The 19,185-nt window shown below is 34.2% G+C and overlaps 2 protein-coding genes across 31 annotated transcripts in view; one reads left to right on the forward strand and one right to left on the reverse strand.

The window, feature by feature from the left end:
* Positions 1-3,713, reverse strand: part of LOC131073609 (26S proteasome non-ATPase regulatory subunit 8 homolog A) — a 54,916-nt gene extending 51,203 nt beyond the window's left edge. Inside the window, exons 1-2 of the mRNA XM_058010075.1 lie at positions 3,442-3,713; positions 3,059-3,209 (exon numbers count right to left, since the gene is read on the reverse strand). Coding sequence (XP_057866058.1) covers positions 3,059-3,163 — 105 coding nt within the window. The 5' untranslated portion in view covers positions 3,164-3,209; positions 3,442-3,713. The remainder of the gene's footprint in view (positions 1-3,058; positions 3,210-3,441) is intronic.
* Positions 3,714-9,587: 5,874 nt separating this feature from the next.
* Positions 9,588-17,507, forward strand: LOC131073610 (uncharacterized). Of its 30 annotated transcripts, none has more exons than XR_009112919.2 (6): positions 9,596-10,094; positions 10,220-10,241; positions 10,405-10,460; positions 10,695-11,177; positions 11,602-11,657; positions 17,173-17,507. XR_009112919.2 is itself a non-coding variant. In XM_058010077.2 (6 exons), the coding sequence occupies exons 2-6, from the start codon at positions 9,914-9,916 to the stop codon at positions 17,275-17,277; spliced, it is 393 nt and encodes a 130-aa protein (XP_057866060.1). In that variant the 5' UTR covers positions 9,606-9,819; positions 9,886-9,913; the 3' UTR covers positions 17,278-17,507. The 30 variants fall into 30 exon arrangements, 12 of the variants coding, with proteins under 12 accessions (XP_057866068.1, XP_057866067.1, XP_057866065.1 ...); XR_009112916.2 differs by having other exon boundaries at positions 9,599-10,094; positions 10,220-10,314; XR_009112903.2 differs by having other exon boundaries at positions 9,601-10,094; positions 10,405-10,487.
* Positions 17,508-19,185: the final 1,678 nt, after the last annotated feature.

Consider the following 19,185-nt stretch of genomic DNA (forward strand, 5'->3'; position numbering starts at 1 on the left):
TTATCTATTTAATTTGCATCATTCCATTAGATTCAATAGTTGTTAAAACTCTCTGAGCATGGTGCACAAGAGTAGATAGTAGCTAACTACCATCTTCATCCATTTTCATACATTTTATTCTCTATTTCACTTCATTTTTGTTGCTTTTCTTCTTCTTCTCTTCTGTGCTAAAGGCTTTTACTCTTAATATGGATTCTTTGTGCTCCAATTGCTTGGTCAGCATTTACTCTTGAATTAGCGGTCAAGATTTATCTTGATTTGTCTGTCAAGGGCTGATCTTCCTTGTTCTTTGACAAATATGATCCATGTTATCCACCACTTCACCCATGTGCAGACCATTCAAATTTTCTAAGGAAATAATTCTCTCTACATAGGCACACAACACATTTCTCGTACAATTGCTTCTCTGACATCCTTCTCCGACCAAGCACTCCTACAAACATTTCGTTGAATGCAACATTCACTCAACAAGAGCATATGCGATGCTTCCAACTAATAAGCCCCTCGTGGCAGAGTGCTTGATGCAAGTGAATGCATCCACGATTGGGGCTAGAGCCTTGCGCCAACTAATATAATGGAGCCCTCAAACCGTAGACAGAACAACCCACGCGAGATAAAATGCAGAAAAGAGCCCTGAATTTTTTTTAAATATATTTTAAAAACCACTATGCACGAATATCTGACGAATTTCAACGAATTTTTGGTAATCCTTTGAGGTTCGCCGAATTTCGAACTTCATGGCTGAAATTCGGCGAACCCTGTGACTTAGGTGGGCCGAGTTTTATAGCTTTGGGAGCAACCAAGAATAAGTATAAGAATTGCAAAAGAAACTTTGGCATAACAAGTGAAGTTTTAAACTAATAAACATAAAAAACATGGCAATGATTGCATTAACAATAACAATGGTGAGTGGAGATTTGGGGTCAAGGGGCAATGCCCCTTGTAGGAATTTGGAGTAGGGGTCAAGGGGGGCAGCACCCTTTGCGGGGGTCTGGGGGTAGAGCCCCTAGTGGGGTCAAGGGGCAGCACCCCTTGCGAGGGTTTGGGAGCAAAGCCCCCAACAAGGTAGAGGGGCAATGCCCCTCATGGGGTCCAGGGGCAATACAAATAAGGCCTCCAAAACCTCACAAACCTTCATTACAAATATCATTTTCACAACTTATCACCTTTTTTATTCTCATTTGGAGTTACTAACTAGTGCCACAAGAGACTCTTAGGGATCCCCAGGACAGTCGGGGACTCCTGGGAGTCCTCAAGACATCCCAAAGATGTCCCACCATCCCCAACGTCTCAGTGGCATCCCGGTGGTGGTAGCAGTTTCCCGCAAGTCCCCACCTGCTGGAAATGCAGGGATTCTGTGTGTGGGGGGGGGGTCGGGGGGAGGAACACATCCCTGTGGTTTAATGGGAAAACTAGGCATAATAATGGTGATTCCAAAAAGCAAAACATTAAGAGATTTGATGAGGAAAAAGTCAAAAAAAAGTGCAGTCCTGACCTACAGAGAAAAGGGCCTGAAGTGAAAGTAACGATTGCAATTTAACAGAAAATAACACAGGAGGCTGCAACCCAACAAGCAACAGCACTTCAACACTACTATTATGATGAGTCTTCCACATCAGACAACAGGCTGAAAAATTTTATGACCCCACGATTGCAGCAAAACTTTTGCAGCACAAACAATGATCTGCAAGCTATTCACAAAACCCCCACAACACCATCATTATGGGAAGGCTTCCGCGGAATAGGCAATATTCATGTTACAAACAGCTTGCGAGCTCTTGGATTTCTTAAAAATATCTGTAACAGATGAATTTCCAAGATGGGAAGCCATGGAACACCAACCAAATGTACTCACTGGATATAATTGGTCAGGAAAGTGCTCATGATTCACAAGAAGAATTGCAGTACCAACTGTAAGTGTCAGTTGTACGCATACTGTTTGCAAATGGATAAGATGCCAGAAAATTGATTAACTCCTAAACTGAGCATTTACAAAATCAGCTCGCATCAACTCCTGCAACAAAATTGTTAAATAGTTCACATACACTACAACCTACTTCTAGGTCCTTAGAATTTAATCCTACTCAATCACTTCCTGTATTATTTTTATGACCATACATTCTATGATATACATGAGCAACAGCAGCATGGAAAGCTATTTGTTTTCAATTATTTTTAGTTTATGTGATGTACAATTTAGTGAGACTAATACATTTTTATAACTTGTGCTGGAGCTGTTGCCAAAATTTAAATCTTTGTGGTTTGATTCTATTAACTTAAAAATTAACATAACTGCACTTACCAAATTATGTTGTACAGTGACTTATGTTAAATTAAGCAAGCTCACAAAATGAAGAAATGCATCTTTGTTAATATTGATGGTCCAGAATTAATTTAGTCGGCATTTGATGTTACAAGTTAATCAACCAATCATTTTGCCTCTTCAGTAGGTTGATCAACATCAGAAAGATAAAAAGAGCTGCCATGCAAGCAAAAGCAACGTTACATTATTAACATCAGGAGACAACTAATTGTGCATTAAAAAAAACGATAAACTTGTTTCTTTAAAAATTGAAACCAGCTGGAACCATAGAATCCTAAAATTAATGTTTCCAGATTCCCTGCATAAAGAGCCTCATTCATATATTTTTCCAGTATTTATTAAACTTCTCGTGGAATTTGTTAAAAGGAACAACACAGCAATGTGATAATTTTTTAATTTCATGGAGCAGTTAATTGAGCATATATGACTTGGTATATAAAGGCATTGAATGAAAAAACAACCAAAAATGCATTCATAGGGTAATTTTGCAAAGTTGAGCTCAGTTGAATGGAAACTCGAGCATGTAAAATAAAACGATAAACCTCTTACCTTGACGTTACCCAGAACCCTAGTTTAAACAAATCAAGCTGCAAGAATCTACCGCCTATTTTAACAGGCATCTTTAAACAGAAAACAAAGGAGATTCAAAAGCATAAATCTAGGCCAAAATTTCCCCCTTTAATAATAAACTTTAACAACCTATTCTCTGTTTGTTATCTTATATAAAGTCATTACCTTAAGCTGCGACAACAACGAGGAGCAAGTAAGCAAATCATTTCTGCTAAACGCAGATTTGAACTGATCGAACAATTTCGAGACATCCGAAATTTTGGAAACCATGGCTGTCTTCTACAATGGTAATTCCTCTCGTCAAAACCTTGAAACCCTAACAAATTTAAGAAAACTTTGTTGTAAATTAAAAAAAACCACTCTTGCCAAATTTCTAACCCACTCTTGCACGAAGAAAAAGTTTACTAATTTATTATTTATGATTCTGTTAAGCATTGTTTTGAAGATAAGAGAACTACTGTGATTCTAAGGCCGTCCTTCAAACAAAAACAAAAGAAAAAAACGTTGTATTCTACATATAACTGGTTGAATTGAATAACGTGAACTACCTTTCTGGAAATGGTAGAAGAGAAGCCGGCCCGATTCGCTGCTCGATTGTTGCTCTTGAAAATACGATCTAAAATTCCTGTTCAACTTTGGTTGTTTGTTTTTTCGTAAAACGAGGAAAAGAAAAAGTGTGAAAGTTCATGACCTTGTTCCCCCGCCCTGAAGCCCGTCTGTCTTAACGGTCGGCGACGTTTAATAAAAGAGGAGAAAATGGTGCTCAGATAAGTGATTTTAAAGTAAGTTGTAGGGAAAGGACCTTGTTATAAAACTTTGGTCCTTAACGAATAAATCTGTGCAAATTTTGTCTTAATGGTGTTGTGGTGAATATATATATAAATTAGTAATTACACATCCGAATAAATCTGTGCAGATTTTGTCTTAATGGTGTTGTGGTAAATATATATATAAATTAGTAATTACACATCCGAATAAATCTATGCAAATTTTGTCTTAATGGTGTTGTGGTGAATATATATATAAATTAGTAATTGCACATTGGTGTGTAATAGATAGGTCAATTAAGGAAAATTTGGTCTAATTTTTGCATAAATTTGTATAGTACAAGAGGTCAATTGGTAGGTTGTGATGTTGTTTGTGCAACAAAGGTCTTTATGGAGAAGTGATAGATTCAAATCAATTATGCATCCACTTACAAGGATCCAATTATAATTGAAATAAAACCTTTCAATCAAGAAGATAATCAAGTTTCATTAGTAACATGTTCTTGTTACGTTTGGAATAGAGAGAGAGAGAGAGGGAGAGAGATGGGTAAAGAGATATAGATAGAGTTGGAGATAGAGCTAGAGAAAGGGGAGAGGAAGACGGAGAGGATAGAGATATGGAGAAATAAAGATAGGGAGGAGAGAGGAATAGATAGAGATGGAAGAGAATAATAAATAGAGTGAGAGAGAGGGAGACATAGATAAAGATAGAGACAAAGATAGGAAGTGATATATAGAGAGAGAGAAAAATATAATGGTAGAGAGAGATAAAGAGATAACTAGATAAAGATAGAGGGATAGATGAAATAAGAAATATTGAGAGATAGATATATAGAGGAAAAGAGATGTAGATGTAGTGGTCTAAAAAGAGGGAGAAGGAGAGAGAGGGAGATAGATGGATGGATAGAGAGAGACATGTCCAGAAATAGAAGGGAGAGAGGAAGATAGAGGTATAGATGAAAATGGAGGGAGACGTGAAGAGGGAAAAATAGATAGAGAGATAGAGAGAGGTAGAGGGAGGATAAAGATAGAAGGATAGGGTGATGGAGATTGAGAGATAAAGAGGAAGAGATGGAGAGAACTATAAAGGAAGACTGGGAGATAGAGTAATACAAATATATATAAGGAGATACAAAGAGAGGGGGAGAGAGATAAAGAGATGGAAAAATAGAGAGAGATAGAGATAGATAGATATTGGCTGAATGAGAGATATATAGAGATCTACAAAAAGAGAAAAGGAGATAGAGGTAGAGATAAATTGACAAATAGGGGGATAGAGAGAGAATAAGAGAGGGAGAGATGGGGAGGAAGAGAGAGGGAGAGGGAGAGGGGGTAGGAGAGGGAGTGCTATAGATAGCGAGAAATACAAATAGGCAAAGAGGATATATATATATATATATATATATATATATATATATATAAAGAGATTAAGAGAGGAGCAAGAGAGAGAGCGATATGTTGTACAAGAGAGATGGAGTTAATAATAGAAAAAGAGAGAGGTGGAGATAATAATATAGATAGAGAGGGGGAGGGATATGTGGAGATAGAGATAAAGGGGGAGAGAGTGGGAGAGGAAGAAGGTGGCAAAGACAAGTAATAGAGAGAAAGGTTTAGAGAGAGGAAGAGAGATAGAGATGGGGAAAGGTAGAGAGATGTAGATAGAGATAGGGAGGAAGAAACATGTAGTGTGTATATATGTGTTAGAGAAAGAGGATAATTAGAGAGATATAAAAAGAGGGAGTGATGGGAAAAAAGGAAGAGATGGGGATAGAAAGGAGAGATAGAATAGATATAATTTACAAAATAGAAAGGGGTGACAAGGAGGGATAGACATAAAAAAATAAATTAATTTTAAAATTATTTAAACTTAATGAAAAAGTAATTCTGGAAAGAAAAAGAAGAAGAATTAGAATAAAGCTAGATGTTTATATTTTAATAAGTTTTTCTTTTTCTTTTTAAAAACTTAAAAAACGAGAATATCCTAATATAGAGAGATTTTCTTATCAAAAGAAGATAATAATAAAAGATATATTTTTTTTACTAATTATCAATAGTCTTGCATCCTTTTCCTCAATTGAACCATTGATTTCAAAAAGTGGGTGGTCCATTTCATATAAGGAATGTTTTCAACATAATTAATTATGCTTTAATCGACATTTTTATAGTTTTGGAAATATAATAAAATTGCTTTAGTAATTTTTTAATTATAAAAAATTTATAGTTGAAATCGTATTTTGTCTAAATTTATCAACATTATATTATTTAAATTTTTAACAATTTATTTGGATTAAATTATTTTTGGTTTTAAATTCTGAGTACAATATCATAGTTAATCATGACATGAATGTATCTTAAAGGGATGTGTTGGAATTGAAGTACACTCCTTAATAGAATTTGAATTTCTATCAAGAATTTAATGGTGGAATAGTTCACCCACCACAAGCAAATTCTAAATTTGAATGACATATCCAATTTTCTAATTATTACAACCATTGCTTATTTTAACCCTAATTTTTGGAAATATTATTATGGTTTAAATGTTACAATAATTTCTTCAAAATTGATCTTGAGCTTTTTTAGGATTCATATAGGTGACTCTTTTCACATGAAAAGAATAATGTGTCCCAAAAAATGGTATCTCAATTGTTTAGCCAAGAGTAACATAATTTCTAGATCAATTGGGATTACAATCTAAATGTTAAATAAGTGTTAAAATAAATTTTTAAAAATAATATAAAGCCTTTTTGGGATCCCTATAGATGACTCTTTTCACATGGAAAAAATATATCCAAAAATGATAACTCAATCTTAAGCCAATAGTAATTAGGAAATTCCTTGATTGGTCCTTAGCTTAAAAACCACTCAATGAGGAGTTGTATCTTGTTCCTTTATAATTAAATTGGTAATGATACATTATTGGATCATACCTAGTGCATCATATGTGCATGGTCAAGTTGGCTTGTAAAGATATTGAGCATAATCCTCAATTTTCACAGCAATAACAATCAATAAAAGTGTGTAGAAACAAGTCAAATATTGTCACTCCCAAGTTTTGTTTGACACATTCCGAGGGTACATAATATATTAGTGATGTGCCTTTGTTGAGTTATTTGTGATCATACGGTGTTAGATCTTGTTAGTATTATTTTAGTCCGTTTGACTTTTTGTGGAGGTTATGTTATACTATCTAATAATTGGTCCTCACTTGCTCTTCTTGTTTAAAGAATCTTGAATAGGGAATGAATCCAACTAATTCATTATGTAGTAAATTAACATTTTGTTTGTACATGTAAATAGTATTGTAAAATAGAAGATGGAGCTAAGGTTTAATGAAATTGTGATAATAAGTATCTACTTTTGAAAGTAGAGAATATTAATGAAATATACCTATCAAATTTATAATTTAAAATATGATGAAAAGGGACTAATCAAATAGAATCTTAATACATATAATTCTATGTAAGAGCAATTAAGAAGATGGAAATTTTTGGTTAAAAGACTTTAAAGAATATCATATCAAGTTCATAGAACAATTGAGTCAAAATACGCAATGCAATAATTTTAAATATAGCATTAATTTTATTTTTTCTCACTCACAAAACCAAAAAAAAAGTCCAAAAGGTCCCAAAATCATGGCAAAATTTAAAAAATAAAAAAACCTAAATTCATAGAAGAGACAAATTTCTCAGACCCCTAAAATCACAAAAATAATAATGAATCCTATTTTACTTAAACTTCTTCAAATTCAATTACACTATTGTAATTTGACACATGGAAGAACAATAAAAAAATTGTCATACAATGGCCTATTAATGAGCCAGGGCAAGTTAATCCCCCAACTTCAAATGAAGGGTTTGTGGATTGGTCAGCTCCTAAACGTGGTTGGGTCAAATTCAATTTTGATGGAGCCTTGAAAGGGAATCCTGGTCCATCCAAAGTTGTATGTGTTGCCAAAGATTGGAAGGGTAGAACGTTAGCTTGGATTATGCAAAGGCTTGGCTTAGTAACAAACAATGTTATAGAAGCAAAGACAACCCTTCTTGTAGTTAACTTAGCGAAGAAATTATCGGGCTCCTTGGTTCATTTGGCGGGGGATTCACATATCATTACTAATGTTATTATTAAAGGGGGTGTTGTGGATTGGAAAATCGATAAGGTGGTAAAGGTTGTTAGGGATCATTTATTATCCTTTGAAATTTTGAAAATTTCCCCCGTATGGCGAATGGGCAATATGGAGGCGGATGACGTATCGAAGCAGGTCGTCGTATTAAAGTCTGAATTAGAAGAGGAGATTTGGGAAGATTATCGTGGGGGCAGATTGGATGCAGGGGTGGCTTATTATGATGGTGCATAGAGAGTACCATTGGCATTTAATACTTCTCAATGGATCGCCTACAAGGTACTTGTTGGGAAGAGTGTGTAGTGGGCTCAATTGCAATGCTTAAGTCAAGCATTTAATTGGCTTGCTTCTCAAGCTGGCTTGTTCTCATTTCTATCATTGGTGTGTGGTGACTCAAAGCCAAAGGTTAGTGTGTTGAGATGCAGGCAAATTTCTTATTTCCAACACTCAAGCCCATGGTGGCATTTTGAGGTTGAATCACAGTAGAGGGCCTAAAGCTAGTGTTTAAATTTAAGGAAGATGAATTCCTCCACTAGGTATATGTGGTTTTAGGGGAGTCCTTTCTAGATGCAGTTTACATACATAGAACTAACATTGACATTGCCTCCATTTTTTTGCCTTGGTGCTTGGAGTTGTACTCTAAGGAAGACATCTTTTGGATTGTTTCATAGTGCATTAGGGAGGAGTTGTGTTGGGGGTTGGCATCTTTCAATGCGCTTGCTAGACCAAGCCAAGTCTTCATGGTGCCTGACGATGATTGGTTGCATGTTGGAGAAGTTACTCCCCCTCTACGCCCCTTCTTTATTTGGGATGTTGACCAAGACAAGGAAAGTTGTTGAGTTGCGACCCAAATTGGGCTAAGAGAAATTAAGAATTATCTGCAAACTCTAGAGAACAGAGCTCGTTGTGTTGAATTGGAGGTTGCATTGCAAAGTGTGAATGAGAAGTAGGAAGAACATAAGAGGAAGAGGGGTCATCTTCCAGGTTCGAAGTTGAAGTTAGTAGAGGTGGTGGGTGCTTCTTCCAACAGAAAGAAGCGGGTGGTGGAAGATGTTTCCAATGTACGCGTTGAAGAAGTAGGTGGTGGTAGATGTTTCCAATGTACGCGTTGAAGAAGTAGGTGGTGGTAGTCATAGTGGGAAGTGGGTGGTAGTTGATGCAACAAGAAGCAAATGAGGGTTCCTTGGGTGTTTTTTTCTCATGTCACGGACCAAGAGTGTCATTTTAGCTCATTTGCTTGTCGGGTATCAAGGCCTTAGTGCCTCTGTTTGTTGTTAGTTGTTTGGTTTTGGTGGTAGTTCTTATATGCAGTCATTGTTTTTGGTCTTGTTCTAGGGGATCAGGGGTGGTGTTCTAAGTGTTCATATTTTCCTCCTTGGATTTCAGTGGTTTTTTGGGTTGGTGGTGTTCCTTTTTTTCAATAGACTTATGTTGTAATTTTGATACTTTTAATATTAATAAAATCGATCCTTTACCTACCCCCCCAAAAAAACTACCCTACAAAATCTATAGTGAAACTGATCTTGAATATGAATATAATGTTCTAAATGACAAACCATCCTTAATAAACAATTATCATTTATCAATCTAATATATAGAAATTCCAATTCATCATATCTCTTGACAATGGGCCACCAAGAAACATTGATTATTTTATCAAATATTTTATAAGAAAACTTTTTTATCAGATTATTTAAAAAATAATTCGTCATTTAGAAAAAATATCAACACTTGAAATTGAATGTGCCTTTCACAAACCCTATAAATTTACTATCTAGTTTTCTTAAAGACTTTTATAGTGAGTTCATCTCCAGATGAAGATTTTTTTTATAATTGATAAGAAAGACAACATTGTTAAGAAAATTGAGAGGAAAACAAAATAACATGCAATAATTTGATGGAGAATGGAAGAGTGGTTATTAGTTCCTGCCTGCAGGGACTATAATGGAGGCCTCTTTCGTTAACTGGTGATTAATGCAATTGCAATGAGCGAATCAGAAATCAACATTCACAAATATTTTTGCCTTGGCTAATGTCAGGTGGGTTGCGTATTATTTAAGCAAATTTTGTGGCATTTAACGATTGGCGTTATTCACGGTCTGCAGAGGCTTGTGCGCTTCTCGACGGGAGAGAATGCACAAGTCCAAAGTCAGTTGTAGGGGCCGCCGAAATGAAAGTTTGCAGAGCGAAGACGGTAGAAAAACATGGCCGGCAAAAGAGACCTGCAGATTGAAAGCAACATTTGGCGAGATCGCATGCAGTATGCATTCAAACTACACAGTTGTCTATTAGGGTTTTCATTTGCAAATGATAGGTGTGGTATGATAGTCCCTGTCATGAATTGGTATTAACGTTGCTCAAATTTTCTTCTCTAGTAATTTTTTTTTTCAAACTTGCATATAAAATGTAGTGATATGGTTGATCTTTGATTTTTTGTAGGCTGCCACTGGAGCATGGACAGGTGGCGATTGGGGTTTCAATTTTTTTTTTTTTAAATAATAGAGGCTACATTTTCTCAGTCATTTTTTGCTCTGGTATCATCTTCACTTTGCTTTTGCGCTCCCCCTTAACCTTGTTTCAAGATAAGTTGATAACCCCAGGCTTCGTTGTTGATCCTGCACCAGAATTGGCCTTAGTGCATTTATCTCTCACACAAGTCCCTTGGTTCGAGTATCGTCCGGTAAATTTGTTGATCAACATCATTCAAGTAAGATATTTTGTCCAAAATCTTGAGATGGTCACTTACCATGTTCGCTTGCCATTTAACTTCATTGTAATGGACATTGGCAGATTACTTTGAAAGCTTTCATTAGTTTTGTTTTCTTTGCGACCATGATTGCATGCAAATTATGATTATATATATATTTTTTACAATATTTATATTAAGAAATAGAACTTTGATCAATGTCTGCAGGTAACATTTGGTTGTTAGGGTTATAGCTATCTTTGCATGTTGGTTTCAAGTGGAGGATCGTGGAAGACTTTAGGGCATAGGGTAGAGCGTCAGCCCTAATTAAAAATCTTTGTTTCTTCTAGTTGGGTCAGTTGGCTCCTCATCCTCAGCAGGTACCCATTTCAATTAGTTTTAATTTATTATCATAATGCTTTGTTTCCTACTCTGTTAATGACCAGCTTCTCTTTGTGGGTGGGTATTCGAAAGATGCTGCTATTAATGGTAGATAGGAACAATCCTCCCAAACCAATCTTCTTTTTCTAGGGATAGGGCATAAATACTCTGCAGGTTTAAATTGACGTCTATTTCATCATCGCTAGGGGTTGGAATCTGCAAGTAAGAAACTAAAAGGTCAAGCATTTAGTTTTCGCTAAAATGGAAGGTCGTTGACATTCCCACATTCTCCATACATGGAAATGAGAGCATTCTTCATATAAATGTCTGGTTTGTATCACATTTTGATAATGCAAGTCTCTTTTTCAATAATTTTTTGTGCTAAAATAAAACCTTAAAATTGTTTCATTCCATAGCTAAAGTTCACATTGCATATCATTTGTTTTGTTTGTCAAAATATTTGTTCTGTAAACATCATCAAAAGATAAAATGTGAAAGCCTATTGGTTTTATATTCATCTTTTGTGCGTCTTCCCTAAACTAGTTAAAAACTGTGTAATTATGCGTATGCCTCACGCCTGATGTGTTTTCGGCATATGTGTTTTATATGAATACCCTTCTAATGTTTACTTTGCCTTCTTACATGTATTTATAGGTTTGTTTCATGATTGATGTGTTTTCAGCATGTCTACTCTATGTGTACCTTCTCATGTATGCTTTGTATCTTACATGTTTTTACATGCATGACTGAGTAGGATACCTCCACAACCTGATCGTGTTTGGCAGTTTCTTCTCCTATTTTCAAATCCAGGTACTTTTCTGCATCTTGTTTCTATATCTGGCTAATTATGCTTGTTTTCCTTTCTATAATATGTTGCTCATTTTTTAAATTACTCATTGTGCTATAATAAACCTAAGGAAGCCTAATGAAAACAAAGGAAAGCAAGATACTACACGCCTTTTCCCTTACTTGCATCAATACTTGTAATTCTACTTATAAATAGAATGATTATATTTTGGACTCTCAATTCTATTTGATATCAAAGTTTAAATGTTGATATGGTGTCCACAGAGTGTTTTTGTCCTCATTTTCTTTCCAAAATAACATCTTTTCAAATCTGATTCTCCAATGTGCTTTACCTATTTCTAGATTTTTCTTTGAAATTTAAATTATGTTATTTGAACTTGCATATAGACAATTAGCAAGGCTTGCATGTAATGCTTATGCATGCTAAATTATGATAAGCACGACACCTTAGCAGCATTTTAGCGAGCTTTTCAGGAGGCTGATCCAAAACTTGCATTAGATCATGTTTTTTGTGTGCTTGTGCATGGTATAATTCATTATTATTTTTATCTAACTTGATGTTGTTTGTATTTTTTTAAGTCATTGTTAATTGCTTTTCTTCAAATAAAAAAGGTCTGGTACCAACACAAGCAAATGGCCCTGCTTTACCATAGACTCTTATACCTAATGCAATGGTTAATTTTGCCATATTCAAGTGACCATGTATGTACACCATCGGTTGATTTTATTAGTTGCAACTTCCATTCATGTCATTGAATGCTTGAATTCAGTTGTCTCCAAGTGATATTGATATATATCCATATTATAATCATGAATTTCCACTCCATGATCATTACCTTCCCGCCAAGATATTTTCCTCACTGTCACGTAGGCAATCTTTCTTGCTCACTATTCTTTGTCTGCTCACTATTGCTCGTCTCTTCTGTCATTTTAAGCCCGATAAAGTCTGAAAATGTTGAAAACATCTTATTGAGTGTGTTGGATTTTGCCAACCATGAACTCACAACTTATAGTCTGGAGACTATACACAATTATACCTTTATTTGTGATAGTCAAAACCGGTCACTGTAGTTAGTACTCTGTTAAATTACCTCGTTTTCTCATACCAAAACCAAGCATGGGACAAAAAAATTGCTTCACAATCCTATTAATATGCTCCATGAAACAAGACAAGAATCAACGCCATCTTGGTATCTATAGCAACGATATAATATTATATTTTTAGAAAGCAAAGGGAGGGCCTTTGTATTTGTAATGCCTACAATTAAATTCATACTACCCAGCTAGCATTTCTTGCACTGGGTGCACATACCTACCCTGAATCTCTACTCCAATTTGTAGAGTTGTTGCAGATGTTGTAATGATGATGAGAAAATTAAAGCTTTACAAACGTGGAAAATTCCTGTAATGGGTTGTCACTTCTCTCTATATTTATCTGGATGAAATTTTAGAATCTTTTCTATTTGCTTTGCTAGTTATCCTGTTTGTAGCCACATTAAATTTGCAAGGTGTGTTGCACTATCATCATATGCCAATAACATCAAAAGATGCTATTGAGTGAAAAATAAAAAACTGAATTACTAATGAAATATAATGCATGGGGTATAAAGATACGATGCAAATGTGCCAAGCTATTCATGAGATGTAGATCCCCAACCTTTAAGACTAAACAAGAGTCTTTGGTAAGATACACTCTTACATTTGTAATTTAGTGCTTCTATATATAAAAATACACTTGCATGACATTAAAGAAACAAAGATGTACAAATATTTAGGCTCTTCCCAAATTCTGATTTTCAATTGCTAAATTCTACACAGTGATAATAGAAAAATCACAAACCTCAACAAATATTATGCTAACACTGTTAAATTCTTGTCTCCTACCAGACAATCGATACACCTGCTAGACAAATCAGGTTTCCAACTCTGATAGAGAATGTTGGTTTTTTCAGTATACAAAAAGGGCATAGCAGAGTAGCTCAAAACTTGATTGATAAACATAGCAAAATAGAAGACATCAATAAATTGATGCAGCAATTGATTAATTAATTAATTATAAAATCTGATACTTATGGCTATGTATTAACAAACAGGAAGCTCTAAGTCAGAAAAATGGTAGTGCCCTAAACAGGGCATTCTCTTAAAATAAACAAACCTCCAGCAAATATTATGAAAATATATTATGGTAGTGAACAAAGTGATGGTCATATAAATGTGAAAGTGAAAACGGACATTTGTTTTCATGAAGTAGTGATCATTTACATACAGATTTTAAAAATAATGCTTATGTGTATTAATCTAAAATATGTTACATCATACAAAAATATCATCAGGTAGCAAACATATAATAAGGTCTCTTACAAGAGGAATAGTCTTTGTATTATTTTATGTACTTAGAATCATCTTTAAGTATTATTCTTGAGTATTATGAAAGGAAGGAACATGGCAAATTATTTTCGAGCTATTTGATAAAGATCCAAGCAACTTATCTTTGACATTGCATTCACAGATAAATATTCTAGTACTAATTTACTGTCTTAATGGTTATAGAGTTAAAAAATATGTTATAAGAATTGGCTAAATTTTTACAATAGATTCTAGAGTGGGGTTTTAATAGCCCTTCCAATATGGAATTGTGTGATGCTTTCCATATTTGTCTCAATGTCATTTGCCAACTGGGATTGTGTATTTATCAATCAATTACTATTTAGCTCTTATGAAATATTCATGTATCCCAAAAGAAAGATTAACAATTACTCCTTTAGGTGCTCTAGGCTATGCTTATATTGGTGTTTCTAGCTTTGCTATTGATAGCTTAGATGCTGGAACAAATGGTACTACCTCCAACACCCTGTCCATATTTGCATGGATATGAAGGCCATGTTCAAGTTTTGCATACATGTCTACCATGCTAGTATGGCAACTATAACATCTGCCAAAAATTTCAGCTAGACAAAACAGATAAAAAAACAAAACCGTTCTTCGACTCTCTAAAAAAGTGTGCAGCTTTGAATGTAATGTATCTTCATGGGGTCTACCTACAATCTTTTCATTTGTTGACACTCAGCCTCAAGAATGATCCTTGAAGCTGCATAAATTGCCTAGTCTTTTCTTTGACTTCTTCTTGTCTTAATCTAATCCATTGGGAAATTCATCTAATTTAGCATGGTACCTGTCAATAAGCTTGAGTTAATACAAGAAATCACTGTAACCTATTAATGCAGTTCATTGCTAGGTTGATATTTGACTCCAAAAACCTCAAAGAATAAATAAAGATCAAAATACTGTTAACACTCTAATTTTGACCTTTATTCGTTTCCTGTGCATTTTATATCTGCAAATTTGTTTTTGAATTGGTCATGTTTACCAGTTAATAAGAAGGTGTTTGATAGTATAAAGTTCATTAACAATATCTTAGAATTTTCTTGGATTACCTTATGTGCTATCATTAAATTTAATTGAGTTAACTAGAAACCCTTGATCTAACGGAAGAGAACATTACAAGGATGACAATAACGAGTCACAATTATAAACCTTATCCCTGGTTCCAACTCAATAGTGTGTTGGAAGCCCTTGTTTGGTGGAAGTCTTGGAGGCATATCCTCAAACAAAAAATTATAATTACTCAACAAAATTTGGATATTTGGAGACCCCCAAGTCATTGGTACCTAGAGGTAACCTTTTAATGGCAGAGATAGTTGCCATCTATCTGACTTGATCCCATCTCAAATGCTTCTCTATTTGATAAGTTATTACATATTGTATTGCAGCATCTATAACCCGCTTGATGACCTTTCATCCTTGTTCTATAAATCTAAGTGTCATCGTGTGAGGGTTCTATCGAATGTAACCGTTTGATGCCCAGAACTATCTGAGCTCCCCCAAGCAAAATGCCATAAAAGTAATGGATTATAGTATGCCCATCCAAGATTGCTTGTAACTATAAAATTTCCTATTTGTAGGCCAAAGAATACCCATTTGCAATTGACACTTTGAACCCTGAAAACTCTTTAACTTTCACGTTGCAACATGCTATGACAAGTTGCTCAATGCAGTACAGTAGAGTGAAAGTTTTTTTTTGGGTTTTTTTTTAAATAAAATTGTTTTTGATCTTTTTTGATTCTCGAGCTGAAATATTTTGTTATTCATCTTTTCTATATTAAATTTTGTATTATTCTTAGGTAGGAATACTTAAGTCGTACCAGAGTTGTGATTCTGCCAGTCTATGACTTGACATTATTAGTATTTTTTGGAAAAAAAATGACATTCAAAATTCACTACTAATTGCTTTCCTTTAAATAAAAATGGCTTGGTATCATCACAAGTAAATGGTCCTTCTTTTTCAAAATGCCTACTATGACATTGGCAATGGTAAGCATGGAAGAATTTTCACTTTCACTAACCTATTTTCTCATTTTATAAACTAATTGCAAATCTAACTTATTTCTTTCAAAGCAAGGAGGAGGGCCTCACCAAAGATAAATGTTTTGGTTGTGCTAATATTCATGTTGTTAATTTTGCAGCTTTTCGAATGCAAAAGCACAAAACAGTGAGGAAACCCACAAAAAAGTTCAAGAGTCAGGAAACCCACAAATATTGCATATGCTGATATATGCTTTCTGCTTTCCCAATGATTCTGATAGTTGCATTTATAATTATCCAAAATTTGACTTATGATTAAATCAAAATAAAAATCCATTCAATCTTAGTACTACCTCACCACACAAGAACACCGACACTTGGTGAGAGAAGACCAGAAAGGCTATTATTTGTCAAATTGCTATAAAATACTTGCATCAAGTCAATGTTATGTTTGTGTTGTGGTGTTTTAATTTCTTATTGCGAAAATGCAAATTTGCTTAATTTTGTACTCTTGTTACGATTTGTTTCATTGTATTATGTTATCTTGTTATAGGGCCCTCACATCAACTATTTGTTGAAAGCCAATTTCCCTGTCACATTTAAACTTAAATATAGATCATTAGTATACCCATCTTACCACTGCAGTGTTCTCCCTTTGATCCAATTTCCTTCTGATATTCTACACCCTAGAATATTACCTAAAACATCCAACTCATCCTCAACTAGTCAAAATAGATTCATAAATGTATCACGTGGAAAATTTGAGATGTAGATTTGTGACTCGCTAGTTTGAAAAATAAAAATGGGTCATTGGATATTACCTCTCTTTTAGGTTATATTTGAGAAATGAATAAGTGTTGTCTATCTTTCAATCTTGAGCTTTCATGCCATGTATTGTGAAATTGTGGTGTACAAGTTTTTTTCAACCAACTTGATGAAGAATATTGCTAATGTTAGTCTTGGCTTTGAATGGTGACCCCTTTTGTTTTGCTTCGCTTTGTAATAGTGATCCGTAGTAGTCCATTTGGGTTATAATGGCCTCATGTTCTTTTGGCATATAATGTTAGGATTACTTTCTGGTTATTGTCTGTGCTCCCACATTTTGCATAAATGGTTTTGTACATAATAATGATACATGTGCAGTTGCATCTTGCAGATCTTTGAATGCAGAGGCTCAAAACAGTCACAAAAACACAATCAGAAAGCCCAGAAAGCCTACAGAGAAGCTCAGAGCAGCCAAAAAAGTCTACAAAGAAATTGAATGAGAAAAGGCAAATGAAATTAAATATTTCATTACCACTGTACTAGTTTTGTACATAGTTAATTGACAAACAATGATCAGGACGAGTTCTTTCAATTTAAATTCCACGTAAATCAATTAACAATGCTCAAGGAATATATGTCAATACATATACATATTTCCTCTTTTTGCTTTGTATTGCAGTGTTCTGTTTAAGCACCCAATTAATCATTTCTTGCTCAGTTTTGTTCTTTAATTATGTCACTTTATTTCATTTTGAAATCAAAGCTACCAAAAGTTGTTTTATGATTTGTTCCTTTGACATATACAACCCACCATGATTTATGGCTTCGAAGCATTTGTGGAACCTTATTCTTCTAATATTTTTGGACATCTTTTGGAAAGGCCGAAACACATAAATAGCATTTGTTTCTTATATTTAATGACATTCGTAATTCGGATCTATCATATAGAGACAAGTGACTTGTTCAGGTCTAGCTCAACAGGCTTTTAGATATGACTTTTTGTTTAGTTATCACACAGTAACTTAATATTATTTTTGGTGTGACTTTCTGTTTAGATGATAGAATTGACGTTATTTAAGGGTGTCTACCTACTTGTCTTGATTGTCAAGGTTCTCAAAATCAATTCCCTTAAAAGATTTGCTTTAAAAGGTTATTTTGAATAATGGTTCTAACACTTGCAATTCGAACTCACAAGTTTCTGCATGAAAGCATTGCCCCTGCTGCAAGCAACCACACAAGACTAAATGCCCAAACCCAAGCAAAGATTCCAGGCAGGAACTTCGCTGCTTGCAGCTCTTGTTTATTTAGCTCCACCAACCCCTACCTATAATTTAGAGCATTGGTCATAATCCATTTTTGTGAAGATATTTATCCATATAGTTGGATCTCTTTGCAATATTATCACAATCTAATTTGATTATGTTTCTCAAATTACCATGTGTGTAAGGTGAAAAATATTTCATTGATTACAAATTTATCAGAGAGAGTTTGGAGTGCATGTACAATGAGTTTTGAGTACATGCACACCATCTCATAGTAAAGAAATAATAAAAAATTTGAGACTGGGAAATTCATGGCATATTATAATCTTTATAAAATGTTGGTTGATTACTAGAAAATGCTCATCTAAAAGCTTTTATGATCAAAATTACATGCATCAACTCAACATTGTCATATCAGATTATATCCTCTTTTCCAAAATTCTAATTAAATTAGTATTATACTAATAGTGTTGGCACATTATGCTTTTGATGTGATTCAAGATTTTATCATTTATTTTAAGCTGAGAAATGGACATGTTTATATGAGGCGTAAATTATTTAATGTGTTTATCTAAATATTTGTCAATAATATCATGATATTTATTTCTCGAATGATACAATTGCATGCATACCTTTTAAATAAATATAACAAAGAAGGGCCCTTGAGTTGTGGATGTTCAAATATGGATTATAACAATTGAGAATCGCATGCCTATGTCATGTGTGTGAACACTTTTTTTTTTTTTATAAATAATATGCAACAGAGCTACGAGAGATTTATATTAATAATAATAAAAGTACTACAAAATATGTTTGAATTCTGAAGGGTTTTCAAGAATCCAAACATTCTAGTCCAGATAGTGATTTGAAGAATTTCAAAAAAAACCCTATATATTGCATATATGAGACTATTACCCTATATATTGCATATATGAGACTATTGGACCTGACTGTATATCTAGATGAAAAAACCTGGAAGCTATTCCTTTGCATAATATAGCTAGCAGGCCTATACAAAATCCAATATATTCAAACCAAAAACTAAAGTTGAAAATCTTGTTTGCATATCACAAAGAAAGAGAATACTTATTAACAGAGCATCCCTGAGACCCTAGAGGTGACTAGGTCTAGGAATGTTTGCC

Source organism: Cryptomeria japonica, chromosome 11 (assembly GCF_030272615.1).
Source record: "Cryptomeria japonica chromosome 11, Sugi_1.0, whole genome shotgun sequence".
Lineage (NCBI taxonomy): Eukaryota > Viridiplantae > Streptophyta > Pinopsida > Cupressales > Cupressaceae > Cryptomeria > Cryptomeria japonica.

Coding starts and splice junctions, on each gene's coding strand:
- LOC131073610 (XM_058010077.2), top strand. CDS start 9,914: ATGCACAAGTCCAAAGTCAGTTGTAGGGGCCGCCGAAATGAAAGTTTG. Junction 10,242..10,404: donor TGCCACTGGAGCATGGACAG/GTGGCGATTGGG, acceptor ATCCTGCACCAG/AATTGGCCTTAGTGCATTTA. Junction 11,658..17,172: donor TCTCCTATTTTCAAATCCAG/GTACTTTTCTGC, acceptor TGCATCTTGCAG/ATCTTTGAATGCAGAGGCTC.